Source organism: Rhincodon typus, chromosome 38 (genome assembly GCF_021869965.1).
Source record: "Rhincodon typus isolate 14 chromosome 38, sRhiTyp1.1, whole genome shotgun sequence".
In the NCBI taxonomy this organism is placed as follows: domain Eukaryota; kingdom Metazoa; phylum Chordata; class Chondrichthyes; order Orectolobiformes; family Rhincodontidae; genus Rhincodon; species Rhincodon typus.
In genome coordinates, this window is record NC_063369.1 from 19,669,626 (window position 1) to 19,688,618 (window position 18,993).

At 40.8% G+C, this 18,993-nt stretch overlaps 1 protein-coding gene across 2 annotated transcripts in view; it reads right to left on the reverse strand.

Moving 5' to 3' along the window:
- Positions 1–18,838: 18,838 nt before the first annotated feature.
- LOC125487237 (zona pellucida sperm-binding protein 3-like) overlaps positions 18,839–18,993 on the reverse strand; it is a 32,875-nt gene continuing 32,720 nt past the window's right edge. For both annotated transcript variants that reach the window (XM_048617869.1, XM_048617868.1), the window contains one exon: positions 18,839–18,991. In XM_048617869.1, the coding sequence (XP_048473826.1) occupies positions 18,846–18,991 (146 nt within the window). In that variant the 3' untranslated portion in view covers positions 18,839–18,845. The remainder of the gene's footprint in view (positions 18,992–18,993) is intronic.

Below are 18,993 nucleotides of genomic sequence, written 5' to 3' on the forward strand. Positions count from 1 at the left end.
TTGAGTGACCTGCAGAACAAAGACATATACTTATAATCTAATAAGATGTTTAAGTGGATGTAAGTAATGTGATAACTTATGTATATCGTCTTCCAGGAGACCTTTCACAGAGATGTTTCACGGAAATGAAAGTATATGCTGTATCTATTGGCATGGGCAGGGGATTCATTAGGAATCAAGAGCACAAGAGCAGGGAGATAGGGGCATACAGGTAATGCTGCTAGCTATCTAGAGGCCCAGGCTAATGTTATGGGGATATGGGTTCACATCCCATGATGACAGCTGATGGAATCTAAACTCAATAAATCTGTAATATAAAGCTATTATTGACAACTGTCCTCAATAGTTGTACAAACTTATCTGGTTCACTAATGTCCCTTAAGGCAAGAAATCTATTGGTCGTACCTGATTTGGCTGCATGTGACTCCAGATCCACAGCAATATGGCTGACTGCCCTCTGAAGTGGCCTAGTAAGCTACTCAGTTCAAGGGCAATTAGGGATAGGCAATAAATGGTGGCCTTGCCAGTGGTGCCCATATCCCAAAAAGAATAAAGAACAAAAATGTTATGCATCTGATTCACAACTGGAGTATGAACTTGTGTTGAACCATTTCCTAATTTTTTTTGAAAAATGATGAATGAACTGAGAGACCGAAACCCACCATTTGCATTAAACTCATGGTGTTATGAACTCTGTTGGTACATTAACTTTTAAGTTGAGATTCAAAGTTCCTGTTTACAGCTGACAGTATGAAATGTCAAAATTTAATGTTTAAAATGTTTACTGCACAAATGACTAAACATTGCAATTGAACAAACACTATTTTATTTTTGTCGACAACTTATACTCTATTCAATCAAAAAGTGATTTCCCATTGAACTTTTAGTTAAATGGCCTGGACCAGTTTGGGCCAAAGGGCCTGTCTCTGTGCTGTAGGATTCTGTGTGTCTATGACTCTATGACTGAAAATCTCTCACTATGGTTCAATATTATGCTGTCCCTGAATTTGTCACGTCATCCTCCAGAAACCAGTTTAACATTATTTTCACTTTCCAATGGCTTGCTTCCTTTTTAATCTTCCAGCTGTATAACTTCTAATCCTCAAACTTCCTTTCATTGTGAGTATTACACTGTGGATTCCTTCTTTTGCTTCCATGTCACTTAGATACAATTAGAAACATTAATTTATTAAATTTTGTCCCATCGTATTCAATTTTCGAAGTAGAGGTACAGTTTGCTGTATGACAGATGCATGCATCAACCTACATCATTATGAAACTTCAGGGGACTCAATGCCAACCCATGGTATACATGAAGAGTGCATTCATCATCTGCAAACCTAAATAATTTGCATTTTCCTCTCAGCAAAACAGTCTGAGCCCTCCTTTGATTTGAAATCATCAGACAACTGAGCGTTATTTATTTATTTATTACTGTCAGCAGTAAGTAAGAATCATAAGACACCCTTCATTTACTCTAAATTGAAAACTGCAGTCCCAAACTATGGTAATCGTACAAACCTCACAGTTGAAGCACAGAAGGTAGCCAAGATGGGAGCAAAAATATCACATGAGAACTGTGACAGATTTAATAAGTTGGGCTTAAAAAACTGCAGCACATGACAGTTAATTTCAGTATTTTCTAAATGACTAAAAACTTCAGAAGATCAGAGATGTTTAGGGGATGCATGCAGATAAACCAAGAAAACTAACAGAGAAGCCCAAAATGCTTTTGCCATTAGGTTCAAAGGACCAGCTAGAAGGAGTTGCAAGTTGCTATAGCTCTAGAAGTTCTGGTGTACTGTGTTCACTTAAATGAACTTGCAAAGAGCACAGTGTTCATTCACCTCAATAATACCAGGATAAAATAAATTAACTATGAGCACAGGTTATATAGAATGGGTTTATATTCCTTTGACTATGTAAGATTAAGATATGATTTAATTGAAGTGGTTTAGTTTGATTGACGGAGTCTATAAAGTCAAACAAAACGCTTTATCCCTTGGCAGCACCTACTCAAAAATGTAGGGAATTGCCCAGGTATGTCGTGTACATAAAAAGCAGGACAAATCGAAACCTGGCCAATTACTGCTCCATCAGTCTCCTCTCAATCATCAGTAAAGTGACAGAAGGTGCCATCAAGCAGCACCTGCTTAGCAATAACCTGCTCAGTGACGCCCAGTTTGGGTTCTGTCAGGGCCACTCAGCTCCTGACCTCATTACGGCCCTGGATCAAACGTGGATTGCAGAGGTCAGGTGAAGGCTAACTGCCTTAAAGTCAAGGCTGCATTGCCCGAATGTGGCATCAAAGAGCTCTCAATCTGGAAAGAATGGAACTGGGGGAAATCTCTGCTGGTTGGATTGGTTGGAGTCATATCTCACACAGAGGAAGTTACGGTTATCAGAGGTCAGTCATCTCAGCTCCAGGACATCTCTGTAGCAGCTTCTCAGGTAGTATCCTAGGCCCAATCATCTTTAGCTGCTTCATCAATGAACTTCCATCTATCATTAGGTCAGAAGTGGAATACTTGTTGATGATTGCACATTTGTGACTCATTAGATACCGAAGTAATCCACGTTCAGATGCAGCAAAATCTGGACAGTGTCCTGATTTAGGCTGAAAATGGCGAGTGGCATTCATGCCACATGAATACCAGATGATGACCACCTTCAACAAAAGCAAATCTAACCATCACCCCTTGACGTTCAAAGGCATTTTTTTCTTTATCCATTTACAGGATGAGGGCATCTCTGGCTAGGCAGCATTTATTGCACATTGTTAATTACCCAGCAGGCAGTGCAGAGTCAAGCACATTGCTGTGGGTCTGGAGTCACATGTAGGCCAGACGACAGAAGAATGGCAGTTTCCTTCCCTAAAGGACGTTAGTGAACCAGATGGCTTTTTTCCGACAATCGACAATGGACTCACAGTCATCATTAGATTCTTAATTCCAGATATTTTATTGAATTCAAATTCATCTGCCATGATGGGACTCGGACCCAGGTCCTCAGAATGTTATCTGGGCCTCTGGATTAAGAGCCCAGCAATAATACCACTAGGCCATCTCCCACCCTACCATCACTGAATCACCCATTATCAACATCATGGGAGTTACTGTCGACCTGAAACTAAAATGGTCACGCTGTACATAAATACAGTGGCTACAACAGCAAGTCAGAGGCGATGAACACAGAGGCAAGTAACTCACCTCCAGACTCCTCTAAGGCTGTTCATTCTCTACAAAGTACACATTAGGAGTATGGTGGAATATTATCTAACTGTTTAGATGAGTGTACCTCCAACAACACTAAAGAGCTCCACACCATCCAGGATAAAGTAGCTTCCTTGATTGGTACCAGATCTCCCATCTCAATGTTCACTCTCTACCACAGTAGCAGCCGTATGTAACTGCTACAAGATGGACTGCAGAAGTTTGTCAAAGATCCATAGATAGTACCTTCCAAACCCACAGCCACTACTATCCAGAAGCACTAGGGCAGCAGATACTTGGGAACATCACCAAAAGGTTCACCTCCACCTCACTCACCACCCTGACTTGGAAATATATCACTCCTCTGCTCCCTTAGGACTGCAACGGTTCAGGAAGGAAACAACCAAACTCCTCTCAAAGTAACTGAAATGGGCAATAAATTCTGACCCAGCCACTGAAACCCATCTCCCTTGTGTGAATACAAATAACAATATCATACCAAGAACAGAACAAAAACAATGATTGAACACGAACAAAGACAATGAATAGATCATGTTCATGTTTCACTAAACAAATTGTCACACAAATTTGTTCATCATCCCATTGTGATTGACCTTCCCTCTCTTCTTGATCAGAGTGCAGGTAGCAATCACACAATGTTTCAAAAACATCTTTTATGTATTTGATGTAAGGGCTTGGCAGATTTGTTATTCTGTACAGAAAGAGGACATTTGTTCCAATGTGTCTGTACCAGCTCTTTGAAATAGCTGGGCAGTCATTCTGTGCCATCTCAGTTCCAGCAGCTCTATAAGTCACCAGACAGTGTCTGTCCAGTTCTCCTTTGAACAATAACACTGAATCTGTTTGCATCGTTCCTATAGGCAGTGGAGTCTGAAAGCAAACAGCTCTCGGCATTCAAAACAACTTCATCTCTTCTCCTGGGTTTTACTAATCACTTTAAAATTTCAATCCTTACTTACTCTAATATAACCCATCTTAATTTTGAATACCTCTACTAAATCCCTCCTTTATCCAAATAAACAATCCCAGTTTCTCCATTGAACTGAAATCCCTTTGGCGAGTACTATTTGAGCAAACGCCTTCTGCACCCATTCTCAGGCTTTGGAGTCCATCCATTATGATGGGCAACATTAGTGTATTCCAACTAAGCCAAGACATAAACAGAAAGCTATGAACTTTTAGCATACCTTCCATGCTTGTTGTATTATTCTAATAATCCTGTGTCCATTCTTAACACTGTTACTTTCTTGTCCTACCAAATATATACAGCACATACAGCTGCTCTATTCTTGAATTTCAGTTTTCCCAGCAAATTTATGAAATAACATTTGGTCATATGCCTTTTGAAAGTTATATATTGAGCATCCCTCTCTGTAAACTATTCAAGTCCCCCAATCAAGATTATGTGGTACGATTTTGGCATCAGCATATGTGTGCTTCTTAGCAATCATTAACCCATACTTTCAAAGTAGCAAAGATGTCTGTTCAGGATTATGGCATACAGAATCTTATCTACAGGTAACGGTAAGCTGCAGTTACACTGTTTATCCCATTCACCTTTTATGAACAGGGCAACTCCTTTTCCTCTGGGAATCACTCCCATAGACAAGCCAATTGTGACCAGTGGTTGTTCCCAACTTACTTTCCCTCAGCAACCATTACACATCCCAGGTGGACTGGGGAAACATTCAACCTGTTGTGGCAGGAAAAGTATGAGTTTGAAAAGGGTTAAAGTGACTGTTCAATGACTGTAATTAATTGCAATCTCCATGCACCCTGATTGTGTCACTAGAGTGTTTTCTCATCTGTTAATAAAGGATTCAATTCAATAAGGTTTACATTAGTGTCAGTGGGAGCATTAGCGACAACAGGTACAGGATTGACATACCCAGAGAAAGGGAGAGAGACAATAGATTGGTGTCTCAGAATAATAGACTAGAATGTTAAGAAAATGGAGTGGAATCTGAAAACAGCAGATATGAATGTAACAGTCACCCGGAGTATCTTTTGGGAACTTGACTACCTTTCTGCAAATTATGATAGACTACCGGTAAAATCGCGGATCCTGTATGTTCTGCTCTTTATTCAACATATTTACTATCCCATTCTCGCTATCGTTGGTGTCCCTGGTAAGATGTATTCTGCAGTTGTTGATTTTCTAAACCAATCTTTACTTCTGTACTATCCTTATTTATTTTTCTCTTCCTTGCTGTTATTGCTGTTCCTGGCAAAACAAAAATTATTAATATCCATTGTATTATTGTTTTTGAAATATAGCCGCTTCTCTTTGTTACCATGGCTTGCTGTTTATATCCAGCTAGTGGGTCTATAAACCATTTTGACAGAATCCCATGCCTTGGTGTTTTATATCCTGAAAATACAAACGTATTTAGCCTTCGTGACAAACACACTTTCTTGCCACCAAATCCATTCCCTTCCCTAGCTGATATCTGAATCTTAGCTACACTGTTCCCACAGTTAACTATCTCTTTGAGCATGAGCTGGATTCCACACACTGCCATTTTCTCCATTATATGCCCTACCACTAACTTTGACAACTACCACCTCCAATTGGTGGCTTTGTTAAATAACTACCATCTTTTCCAATCTTGTCCTGACCAATCATCTAGCTACATCCTGCAGAAACCAGAGCCCATCTGAAATTCTGCTGCCCCTATCCTAATTTATGTCAGGTCCAATCTCCCCAGCACCAATGTGCCCACTGACTACCACTGGTCCCTGGTCTAGTGAAGCATCACAGTTAATATTCCAAATTTTGTGTTCAAATCTCACCATGGCATTACCTACTTGATTCATCCCACTCATCTGCTAACCCTATTGTCTGAAAAACACTGCACATCAAGTATTTAAATAATTCCCTTTCAAAGTTAATCTCTTTCCTTTTGTACACCATCCTGTCTTTCTTCCTGTGTCTCCATTAAATTTTCACTCTTTTGTGTGTCTCACTCCTTTTTCTCTCTGTCTTTCTGCCTCTTGTTCATTCAATATAAGATCACAGCACATGAAGAGGGCATTTGGTCCATTCCAACTGTTTGGATCAGCTATCTAATACATCACTTATTCCCTCCTCTTTCATCCTTTAATTTTGTCTGTTTTTCAAATATTCAGACCTTTTTTTTTCAATTTATTATTTAAACTGCTACCAGCAGAATTTCAGGAAGTGTTGGACATTTCTCATCATCATTTGGCCTTTGGTTTTCTGCTAGTTCTGTTAAATTTGTTATTTGTTCATACTGAGCCTCTGGCACTGGAAACTACTTTGTCTTCTTTACAGTATCAACACCTTCACTGAATTGGAAATCTGTGTGACATCTCACTTTTCACTTGAATGTCAGAGGCTGAGGGGCGACATGATAGAAGTTTACAAAACTGTGAGAGCATGGATAGAATGGATAGTTGGGATCTTGTTTTTAGGGACCTAGTTTTAGGGTAAAAGGGGGTAGGTTTCAAGGAGATGAGAGAAGCAAGGTTTTTTGCACAGAGGATGGTGAGTGCGCTGGCAGAGAAGGTCATGAAGGTGGATACAATAGCAATATTTAAGAGGCATCTTTATAGATACCTCAAAGGCAGGTAATAGAGAGCTATAGGTGATATAGAGGAAAAAGGATTTTAGTTTAGAAAGGTGTCATGTGTGGACGCAGATTTGGTGGGCCGAAGGGCCTCCTCCTATGTTGTACTGTTCTTTGTTCTTTCAACTTCATTGATCAGAATGGAATCAGATCCTGCAGAGTCCTGGAGCCATTCTCTTAACTTGCCTATATAACCTCACTCGGTCTTTGCCAAAGTACAGTGTTCAGAATTAGACATAATATTATAGCTGGGGATGAAGCATTAATTGATAAATGCCCAGCGAGAGATGCCTGTATCCCATGAGTGAATGCTTTAAAATCAGCTGAGAGTTTTTCGCCTCATTCCCATTGTTAGTAATTTTGTTAATTTGTTCATTGTCAGGTTATAAATTGTTTCTTGCTACTGTTAAAGTTGGGATCAGGGATTTTCTTTCCTTTAACCACTCTTTTAGTAGATTACAAGGGGAAAGGTGAGTGTCTCTGGGTGTTTTGGGGGTAATTATTAGAAGAGAATCTCTAATTCCATCACAGCAGACTGGGGCTTGTGTTTTGGTTTCACTATTAGAGGGGTTCAGTCATTTCCCCGTCTGATCTGAGAAAATTGTGTTCAAAAATAGACCACAGATATTTGAACAGCTTAAAGGACACTGTGCCATCATGTTTGATATTAGAGTAGCAAAACATACAGTACATGTTGTTGAGTTTGCTCTTGATAAACAAAAGCTGGCAATGAGTGGAATACCAATTGTTACTCTCACACAGTCCATGGGGTGTAGTACACCAACAATACCATGAAGCTGGGAATAATAAGATTTTGTCTCAGCAACACTGAAGGAATAGTGATTCACTTCCAAGTCAAAATGATGAGTGGCTTGTTGGGGAATTTCATAGAATCCCTACAGTGTGGAAGAAGGCTATTCGGCCCATCGTGTTCACTCCAACCTTCCGAAAAGCATCCTACCCAAACCCACTCCTCACCCTACAACCCTGCATTTCCCATGGCTAACCCACCAAGTCTGCACATTCATAGATTCATGGAGCTGTACAGCATGGAAACAGATCATTTGGCCCAACTCGTCGATGTCAACCAGATATCCTAAATTAATCTAGTCCCATTTGCGAGCATTTGGCCCATATCCCTCTAAACCCTTCCTATTCATATACCCATCTTTATGCCTTTTAAATTCATAGAATCATAGCATCCCCATAGTGTGGAAACAGGCCATTTGGCCCAACAAGTCCACACTGACACTGAAGAACATCCCACTCAGACCCATCTCCCTAACCCTGCATATCCCATGGCCAATGCACCTAACCTACAAATCACTGAACACTGTGGGTAATTTAGCATGGCCAATCCACCCAACCTGCTCATCTTTGGACTGTGGGAGAAAACCGGAGCACTCAGCGGAAACCCACGCAGACAAGGGGAGAATGTGCAAAAACCAAACAAACAGTCGCCTGAAGCTGGAATTGAACCCTGAGTCCAGGCACTGTGAGGTAGCACTGCTAACCACTGAGCCACTGTGTCCCCTTGCTGTAATTATACCAGCCTCCACCACGTCCTCCGACAGCTCATTCCGTAAATGCACTACCCTCTGTGTGAAAAGTTTGCTCCGTAGGTCCTTTTAAAATCTTTCCCATTACACCTTAAAACTATGCCCTCTAGTTTTGGACCCCCCCAACCTAGGGAAAAAATCTTGGTAATTCATCCTATTCATGCGTCTTGTGATTTAATAATCCTCAATAAGATCACCCCTCAGTCTCCAGGGAAAACAACCCCCGCCTACTCAGTCTCTCCCTATAGCTGAAATCCTCCAAACCTGGCAACGTACTTGTAAACCTTTCAAGCTTCACAGCCTTCTTCCTATAGTAGGGAGACCAGAATTGAAGGCAGTATTCCAAATCTCCGGAACACTATGGTCAATTGATGCACAGCTAATCCACGTAATGTGCACATTTTTTGGACTGTAGGAGGAAACCAGAGCAACTACAGGAAACCTACACAGACAAAATGCAAACTCTACACAGACAGTCACCCAAGGCTGGAATCAAAACCCAGACCCAGGCACTGTGAGGCAACGGTGTTAGCCACTGAGCAATCATGCCATCCCTTGTGGGCAGTCATGTTTCCACATGTCTGTTGTCCTTGACTTTCTAGATGGAAATGATCACGGATTTAGAAGGTGCTGTCTCAGGATCTTCCCAAGCATTGGGAAATTGGTGGGCTGCTGAAAGCAGGCAATAAAAGATAGTTCTCTCTCCTGAAAGCTACAGACAAACCCAATCATGTCACGTGACTCCCATCAAATCCTGCAGCCACAGTTGAATTCTGCTGGTTTAAAGGATTGTTAATGACAAATGACTCATTAATAAGCCCACTGAGATCACACAACCATGGTGTGAGGTTCTTGTGTTTAACTGGGGGCAGGCTTCCTGATACTTGGAATCTGGGGCCAGAATTCGTATTCCATAAATGCACTCCAGTGGGCTCAATCAAATTCCTCAAATGGTTTTAAAATAAGTAAATAAACAAAAAGTAATGCCTTCATCCAGGACTGAGACGTTTTTGTTACACAGAATCAGCAGGGATCAAACTAGGGATTTGGCCTAATTCAACCCTTGCACACCAGTCTGTGAAGTCAGGCTGTTCCCCTTACACTAACATAGGATCACTGGGCAGTCACTGGGAGCAAGAATCTTGCTAGTTTCCATAGAGTGACCCAGAGCCACCAAATTCTTTCTACTTCCCCTCCTTTACTTCCCTGTGTAATTTTATTTGTTAACATAGCTTAGTGTTTAATTTGTGTTTGTGGAAGCCTACCCAGCTGTTAATTTTACAAACATTTTTATTAAAGTGATAGCACTGTTTCAGCCATTTACAATGTCTTTCTGCCTTTGTCCATACTTAAAATTTTACACCAAACTGAAGTTTACAATCTACTGGTGAAAGCATTACATTTACTGTCATTTACTCATGCATTTTGGTGTAAATGGCAAGTGTTAGATCTAGTTCTTAGAGCTAAAAGCATGAAGCAAGTTGGAAATGTAATCAGTGAGGGTGCAGAGTTAAAGGGACATATATAGATTAAGTGGGACTCAAGGCAGCAGAGTATTATGTTCAGAAATGTATTTTGTTCAAGAATGGAAATGCAATTTAAAGTCTTTCTAAAGATGGATATTCAGAATCTCAACTACTTTTATGGGGAGAAAAGAATCATGATGTATTTTTCCTAACCGGATCATGAAATAGTCAGTTCAGAGGTGGTCTTTATATGAGCCTTTATAAATTGATTTTCCCCAGAGGTTATCTTATTAAAATTATTGATTTTGTTGAAATGTGAGATTTTGTTATGTGATAGTCTGTTTCCTGTGGATAACCTAACCACAGGTGGTGACAAAAGGTTACCAGTTTAAGAGCAAGATGAGGAGGAACTTCATCTCCTAGAGAGTTGACAAACTTCAGAACTCTTTGCCATAGCTAGCTGTGGGGGCAGAGTCCTTATGTATATTTAAGGCTGCAGTAGATAAATGTTGATCAGTTGGGAAATCAAGGGTTATGGGAAAAGGCCAGGAAAGTGATGTGAGGAATGTTGGATCAGCGATGATCCCATTGAACGGTGGATGAGGTTGCCAAATGGCCTACTCCTGTTCCTATTTCTTGTGCTCACAGAGTCATAGAGGTGTACAGCATGGGAACAGACCCTTCAGTCCAACTTGTCCATGCCAGCCAACTATCGTAAATTAATCTAGTCCCATTTCCCAGCATTTGGCCCATATGTTTCTAAACCCTTCATGTCCCTATGCAGATGCCTTTTAAGTGTTGTAATTGTACCAGCCACAACCACGTCCTCTGGCAGTTCCTTGCCCAAGGTCCCTTTAAAATCTTTCCTCTCTCACTTTATGCCCTCTAGTTTTGGACTTTGCAATCATAGGGAAAAGACAGTGCCCATTCACCCTATTTGTGCCCATCATGATTTTAGAAATTCTATAAAGGTCACTCCTCAGACTTTGATTCTCTAGGGAAAATAATTCAAGCTAGTCAGGGTCTCTCTGTAGCTCAAATGGTCCAAGCCTGGCAAAGTCCTTGTAAGTCTTTTGTTGAACCTGTTCAAGTTTAGCAACATCTTTCCTATAGTAGGGATAGCAGAGCTGAACACAGTATTCCAAAAGTAGCCCAACCAATTTCCGTTATAGCTGCAATATGACCTCCCACTCCAAAACTCAATTCAATGGCCAATAAAAGCAAGTATACTAAATGCCTTCTTCACTACCTTGTCCACCTGTGACTCTACTTTCAAAAAACTATGAACCTGCACTCCAAGGTCTATTTGTCGGCAACACACCCAAGGACCTTTCCATTAAGTATATATGTCCTGCCCTGATTTGCCTTATGTCTCAATTATTTAAATTAAACTCCATTTGTTAGTTCTCAGTCTATTTGCCCATCTGATCAAGATCCCATTTTAGTCTGTGGTAACCTTCTGCACTGTCCACTACATCATCAATTATGATGTCATCTGCATCTTTAGGTACAATCATTGTAAAACATCTAAGAATTCAATAAAACATTTTATTCAATCTCCTTAAATACAACCAAACTGTCAAAGCTGTTCCCTGTTGAAAGTATAATAGACTTCTTTATTTCCCTTTCTCACAGTTAACTTGGTGCCAATTGTGATCCTGTCTTCACGTAAGTGTGGTCTCTCAAACAGTATCACAATCTACCTGGTGGGCATGGCAGCAGCTGATCTACTGGTCGTGATCTTAAGGCATATTCCAATTGTTTATAGAGAACTTTTTTTTTTCCTGCAGTATATGCAGATATGTAACATCCATGCCATCCTGCTTTATGCAGCCACAGACTGTTCTGTCTGGTTCACTGTCAGTTTCACCTTTGATCGATTTGTGGCAATATGTTGCAAAAATTTAAAAAGTAAATATTGCACTGAGAAAGCAGCAACTTTGGTTCTGGGAATAGTGTGCTCAGTGAGCTGCTTAAAGAACATCTTTTGGTATTTTATGTTCACAGGCCTGTATTCGCTAATGAATATTCCCTGGTTTTGTCATGTCACATACAATATCCGGCGTTCACGGATCTGGACATCAATTGAGTTCCTTTATCATATTCTAACCCCAGGTGTTCCATTTATTCTGATTCTGCTGCTCAATGCATTTACCACTAGACACATTTTAATAGCCAGCAAAAGCCGCAGGAAACTTTGGGAAAACAGCACCTTTGAGAATCAGAGAGACCCAAAAGATGGAAAAACGAAGGAAATCAATAATTTTACTTTATCTCATCTCAGGGAATTTCATCCTGTTATGGGCTACACTGATGGTGTTTTCTATATACAATCGAATGTGGTATTTGGGTTATAACTACATATCTTTACCTGCATTTGTTCAAGAAATGGCACTAATGTTCCAACTCCTGAGCTGCTGTACCAACACTTGTATTTATGCTGTGACCCAGGCTAAGTTCAGGGAGCAGTTGATGAATGTGATAACATATCCCTTTGTTTTAATTATCAAACTTATAAAATGACGCAAAGAGCAAAAACAACATTAATCCTGGTCATGTACAACCAACTCTACTCAATTGTATCAGTGGTACAGTTTCTGCCTGCTAGGACAGCAAGTTCAGTATCAGGTTTTTATGTACATTATAGCTTGTTAAAGGGGCTGAGCCTACTGTGCAAGTATCCCAGCTCTCTGTACATAATCGAAGATCAATAAATAAGTGGGTGGCATGGTGACTGGCATTGCTGACTCAACACCAGGTACCTCAGCTCAATTCCACCCTTGAGTGATTGTCTGTCTAGAGTTTGCATGTTCTCCCTGTGTCTGCATATGTTTCCTGCAGGTGCTCTGGATCCCTCCCACAGTCCAAAGATGTGCAGGTTATTTGGAATGGCCATGGGAAATTGCCCTTAGTGTCTAATGATTAGTAGGTTAGGTAGATTAGCCATGGGAAAAAGCAGGGTTACAGGGATAGGGTAAGGGGTGGATATTGGTGGGATGCACTTCAGAGGGTTAGTGTGGACTCAATGGGCCAAGTGGCCCACTTCCACACTGCAGGGATTCTATAAAGGCCTCTAGCAAGGTGTAAAATGACCACAAAAATTTATTTTTAAAGTGACCACAGCAAGTATCACTTCAAGTCAACTCCATGAGTTATTTTTCAAAACATGGCCACAGTTTATGCAATGTACCTGTATTTTTTTTCCTTGATGACAGCTGTGATTCTGTCTTCACAAGGGCAGTCTGAGTGGTGGGCATTGTCATGGCTAGCTTAAAGACCATTTTAGACTTTAGCCCATATTCCATCAATTTGACAGAAGTAAAATGTTTCTAAAGTAGCAGTCAACTCCATCATTTTAATTGCCAGAAGATCATAGCCATGAATGTAGCCAATATGTTTATTTCTTAACTGGAGTTACTCACTATGGTCAGCTACTCTGCAACAGAGGAAGTTAAACATGGACACAATGCATGGGTGATTATGAGAACCACTGAACCCCACAATCTACTGGTGAAAGCATCATATTTACAATCATTTACTCATGCATTTTGCTGTAAGTGGAAAGTATTGGATCTCACTCAGAGCTACAAGCCTGAGGCAAGTTGGAAATGCAATCACTGAGGGTGTAGAGTTAAAGGGACATATATAGATTAAGTTGGACTTAGAGCATTGTGTTTAGAAATGTATTTTATTCAAGAATGGAAATGCAATTTAAAGTCTTTTAAAGATGGATATTCAGAATCTCAAGTACTTCTGAGGAAAAAAAAAATCATGAAAGATTGGCAATCACAGAAGCACTGTTGTATTAAAAGGGCCTGACTGAATTCAGTCAAACTACAGGTAGACAAACCCCTACTCTTACTCCAAAGAGTATGCATAAGAAGATTGATTGAAACAGCCAATAGAGCAGCATGCCAAAAAAATCTAGGAGATTCTAAATTCAGAAACAGTCACTCTGGGAGTTGAGTTGTGGGCTTAAATATACTTAAGCCCCACAAAAGAAAATATGAAGGAGATAGACAAACAAGCTCTGACACAAGAATTACACTTCATTGGACAATTCCATCACTAGTTGGCGTTTGCTGGGGTTTCCTGAACAGGAACAAGAACAAGACCATTAAAATGAAGCAGAGATCAGGGAGACAGCTGTCAATGTCAGGACCACCATCACAACCATCTCAGACTGCACACCTACATAAAAACAAGAAACCAGTGAAGAGGGAATAGATAGCCTGAATAGTATTTAAGTGGAGAAAGACTGCAGAAAGCTACAGCACAAAGGAAACAAATGAGAACACTTGGTGGGATGGGGGGAACCACCAGGTGGAGAATACAAGAGCACAGAATACTGAACAGTTTTGGTCTCCTTATTGGAGGAATATACTGGCATTGGAAGCTGTTCAGAGAAGGTTCACCAGGCTGATACAAATATGGAAGTATTTTCTCATGGAGTTGAGTTCACTCGTTAGAATTTAAAGAAGAATGAAGATCTTATTGAAAAATAGAGGAGATTATGAGGGAGATTATCAAGATAGCTGTAGGAAAGTTTATTACCCTTTGGTAATAGACTATTACCAGAGGACAGTCTCAGTAACAAAGAAACAAATTTAGCAAATAGGAGAAGGGGGTAGGCCTTTTATACCTTGGAACCTGCTTTGCCATTCAATATGATTGTAGCTGATCATCCAATTCATTCTTGTTCCTACTTTCCATCTGTAGTATTTAACAGAAGGGAATTAGTGAAATGAGGACAGATTGAAGAAATATGCAATGTCTGATAGACTAGCAGGAATGACAGTCAGAAAGCAGGGGCAGAGATTTCAGGGGGCAATTCATGACCCTCAGTAATAATACGTCCCCATAGAGGGACTCGGATGGGTAAACCAGACTTGACTAACCAAGGAAGTTGAGGGTATCAAGTTGCAGAGAAAACATTTAAAAGGAGATTTTAAAAAAGTGATGCCAGAAAGACTGGGATAAATTCAAAATCTAGCAAAGGAGGACTTAAAACACAAGACAGAAAATAAACTCCAAGGGCAATTTAGTAAGGAATGGAAAAACCTGACAGAAGTTTCTTTAAGTTTACATGTTTAAAAAGAGTATTCAAAATGAACATAGGCCCCATAGAGAAAGAACCTTGCAAGTCAGATACAGGGAGCCAGGGATGGCAGAGGAGTAAAACAGATATTTTGTACCTGTGTTTCTAGTGGAAAGTACTTGCACATTCCACAAATACTAGAGAATGAGAGAGGATTTAAGTCCCATCCACATCACTAAGGTAGTAGTATTGGACAAACTAATGGCTGAATTGTCCCCTGGAACTGCTGACTTGCATCTGGGGATCCTAAAAGGTTTTGCTTCAGAGATGGGGGGATGTGTTGGTGGGGATGGGTTGGTTGAAATGTTTCAAAAAAGTACTCTGGCAAAGCACCAAAAGTTGGAAAGCTATCAATTTGACACAGCTATTGAGAAAGGTGGGGAGGCAATAGGAGAGGCTAGCAAAACTTTTGTGAAGGCAGAGGGGGAACTTGATAGACATCTATTAATTATGAAATGCATAACAGGTTTGGTTCTGAGGAATCTTTCTTCCCTACCACCCCCCTTCTTCCCCCCCTAAAAACAAAGTTGAATTGTCTAATGGGGACATGCATGTGATGAGAGGGGTAAAGTTCAAATGAAATGTGATGTACAAGTCTATTTGCAGAGTGGGAGAAGTCTGGAATGAGCTGTGATGGTACAAAAGGTGCATTTAAGTTTTAGATAAACACATCTGCAATAAGCAGAAGGATTTCAACCAAAGGCAGGCAGAATGGATTGGTTTAATTTGGTGTTTTGGTGCTATAGTCTGTTCTATGTTCAATGGTCTAAAAAAGCAGGTAACCATGGGCTAATTAACCTAACATTGCTGGAAAGTGTTCCAGCATCAATTTAAGCTAGTAATAGCAGAACATTTTCAAAATCATGCTCTAAATCAAAGAGGCAACATACCTTAGTGAAAGTGGAATTTAAGTTTTTGAGGAAGTGTGAACGAGAGTGGGAGTGGACACCAGTAAATGTTATATTTGAATTTCCAGAAGGCTCTTGAAGAGGTAAATCACAAAGAGGTTAAGTCATAAGACTGAGATGGAGAGGAATTTCTTCCCTAACAGGAAGGTGACTTTGGATCTTGCTGCCCAAGAGAGCTATGGGGGCAGAATCCTCATGTATATTTAAGGCTGAGTGGATAGATTGACAAGGGGAATTGTGGGTTATGGGGAAAATATGGGAAAGTAGATGTCAGATCAGCCATGGTCTTACTGAATGGTGGAGCAAGATTGAGGGGCCAAATGACTTACTCCTGTTTCTATTTCTTATGGTCTGATGAGAAATTATTCTAACTCTGCCAATCTGTCTCCTTAACCTGTGATTCCCATTTCTGGACTCCATGTATTTGGGAATATCCTTCCTGCATTTACCCTGCCTGGTCCTGTTAGACTATTGCAGGTTTCTGAGATTCCCCTTTATTCTAAGCTATCCACATCACTGGAAAAGTCACATGACACCAGGTTATAGTCCAACAAGACTGGAATCCAACAATTTGAGCACTGCTCCTTTGTCAGGTGAAACAGTTGAAAGTCCAGCACCACAAAAGCTGGAGATTTGAAAGTAGTGTGTTGGACTATAACCTGGTGCCATTTAACCTCCAACTTTGCCCAACCCACTCCAACACTGGCTCCTCAGCACCAGTTAATTTAGTTCTAACTGGTTCAATCTCTTCATTCTCAACTCTGCCAACCCAGGAATCTGTCCAGTAAATCTTTGCTGCATTCCCTCCATAGGGAGAACATCCTTCCTCAGGAAAGGAGACAATACCTGTGCACAATACTCCAGGTGTGGCCACTCAGGCCCTGTATATTTGCAGCAAGGCATCCCGACTACCCTTGAATCCTCTCCCCTTAGGAGAACATACTATTTATCTTCAACTGCTGCACCTTCATGCACACTTTCAGTAAGTGGTGTACATGGATACCCAGGATTCATTGAACCTCCCCCTTTTCTCCATTCTATTACTATTCAGATAGAAACCTGCCTTCTGTTTTGTTTTGCTTCCAGAATGGATAACCTCACTTTTATCCACTGAGTAAATACATGGCAAAGGCACTCATTCAACTTGTATAAATCACACCAAAGCACCTTGTTATCCTCCTCAACAGTTCACCTTGTGTAATTGTACCTGGTTTGGGAGTGGTTAATGGGGAAAGAGTCAAGGGAGCACTCAGTTTAAAAAGAACATTACACCATATCTAACACATGCAGTACCTGCTCTTGGAACAGTTGTCTGGACAATGCACAGGGAAACTTTACTGTACCCAACTTTGTACTGTGCATTGCCTGGGAATGCTTGAATGAGACATTGCAGATTGAGCTCTATTCTATGCTGGGAAGAAAAAAGGTAGCTTTACATTCAGATTAAAGTGGAGGTATGTTTACTCTGGCTAACCCAGCACTGTCCCTGTCCCAGCAGTTGTTCATCTTAGTCTGGTTCCAATTGGAGAATGGAGACATCTTCAACACTCAGTCTATTCTCCTGCCAGGCCCACTCCAAGCTTATTTTGCCTTCTCCTTGCACCCATTCTCCCTTCACCTTGTGGTCACTAAACAGCTGACCACACAACTTTGCTTCTTGGCTTCCATGTTCATTGATATTTCCCTCAAATTAGGTATTGCTCTGTGATGTCCCCAACACCATCAAATCTGAACCTTCACCCCTGACCCTAATAACTCTTTCCACAGTCCATGGAATCTAATGGCTATCTTTCCTGGAATTTGAAGCACTAAATCAGGTTTGTAACCCTGAATCACTAACTCCACAACTGCCCTCAAACAGAAACACTTCCTTACCACATGCCCTGACCACACCCAGCTCTCCTCTCAGGGATCAGGCTGTGCAGCTGATATCCTGGACTGAGAACAGCATGATTGAGATGACTGCAGAACTTGGTTTTCGGTCCCTTCAGTAAAGCTTTTCCCAACCAACAAAGTCATGCCTCCACAATGAGAATGTAACAGTGACAAAACCCACCAAATGTCAAAACCCTTTGGAAGAGGGAGTAGAGTGGAATCAGGGTGGTTAGGTCAGCTATATTAAACAGCATGGCTTTTTCGCCATTGATTAACTGGATAATTAAGGAATACTTGAGCTATAAAGTAGCACCCCATGATATGGCTACAGTGACACATGACAAGGCTGTCATCATTCCATTTAACAACAATCCTCAAAGTGTAAGACATTCAGATGCATTTGGCCAGAAGGCTTTTTCACAGATGCACCTACTGGTCTGAAGAGCAGAGATATCTTTGTTCTCAACTACACATTACATTATCATAATCATGAGAATGAACTGACCTCAGCATTTCCTACCAAAGTTTGGATCATTCATTTCACTGAATTCCAACTCAACTACACCCTATACCACGAGGAGCATCACAGACAGTTCCAGATGAGCACCAGCAGTAGAAATGTGGCATAGTAACCAAGACTTCACATCACCCACCACCCCTGCCCTATGACCTCAACATCAGGGTGGAAACAAGTAAAAGCAAACATGAGCAGGTCATGCTCTCCAGATTGAGAGAGATCAGGCCTCACAGCAAACTGACAGTCAACCAAGTGTTTCACAATTAAACAGATTTGTGTTCCTTGTGCAATTAAGGGAAAACATGACATGTTCTCAAATTCGTTACCAAGGGCACATCAGTCACAATAGTTACACCAGCTTCCCCAAAATACTGAACTGGCCCAAGTAAGTGGTTTATAGTTGCAGTTTGATATAAACCTTTCAAACTCAGGAAGCAAAACGCAAAGGTGACAGAAAACTCCATCTCCAGGATGGTGGAAGGGAAACAATTGTGGGAGGCAACCCAATGAAGCCAAATTAAGAACAGAAATCCTCTACTGACCAATGCTTGTTAAATTCCATGAAGATGGAAAGACAAAAATGAGGTCCCAATAGAGATTCAAAGAATCACTGCTTTAATGGTCATTTCATCAATTGAATGAGTTGGCTTGTGTTTCCGGCACAGGAACAAGGCCAATGAAGCAGAGATCAGGGAGACAACTGTCACTGTCAGGGCCACCATCACAACCAGCTCAGACTGCACACCT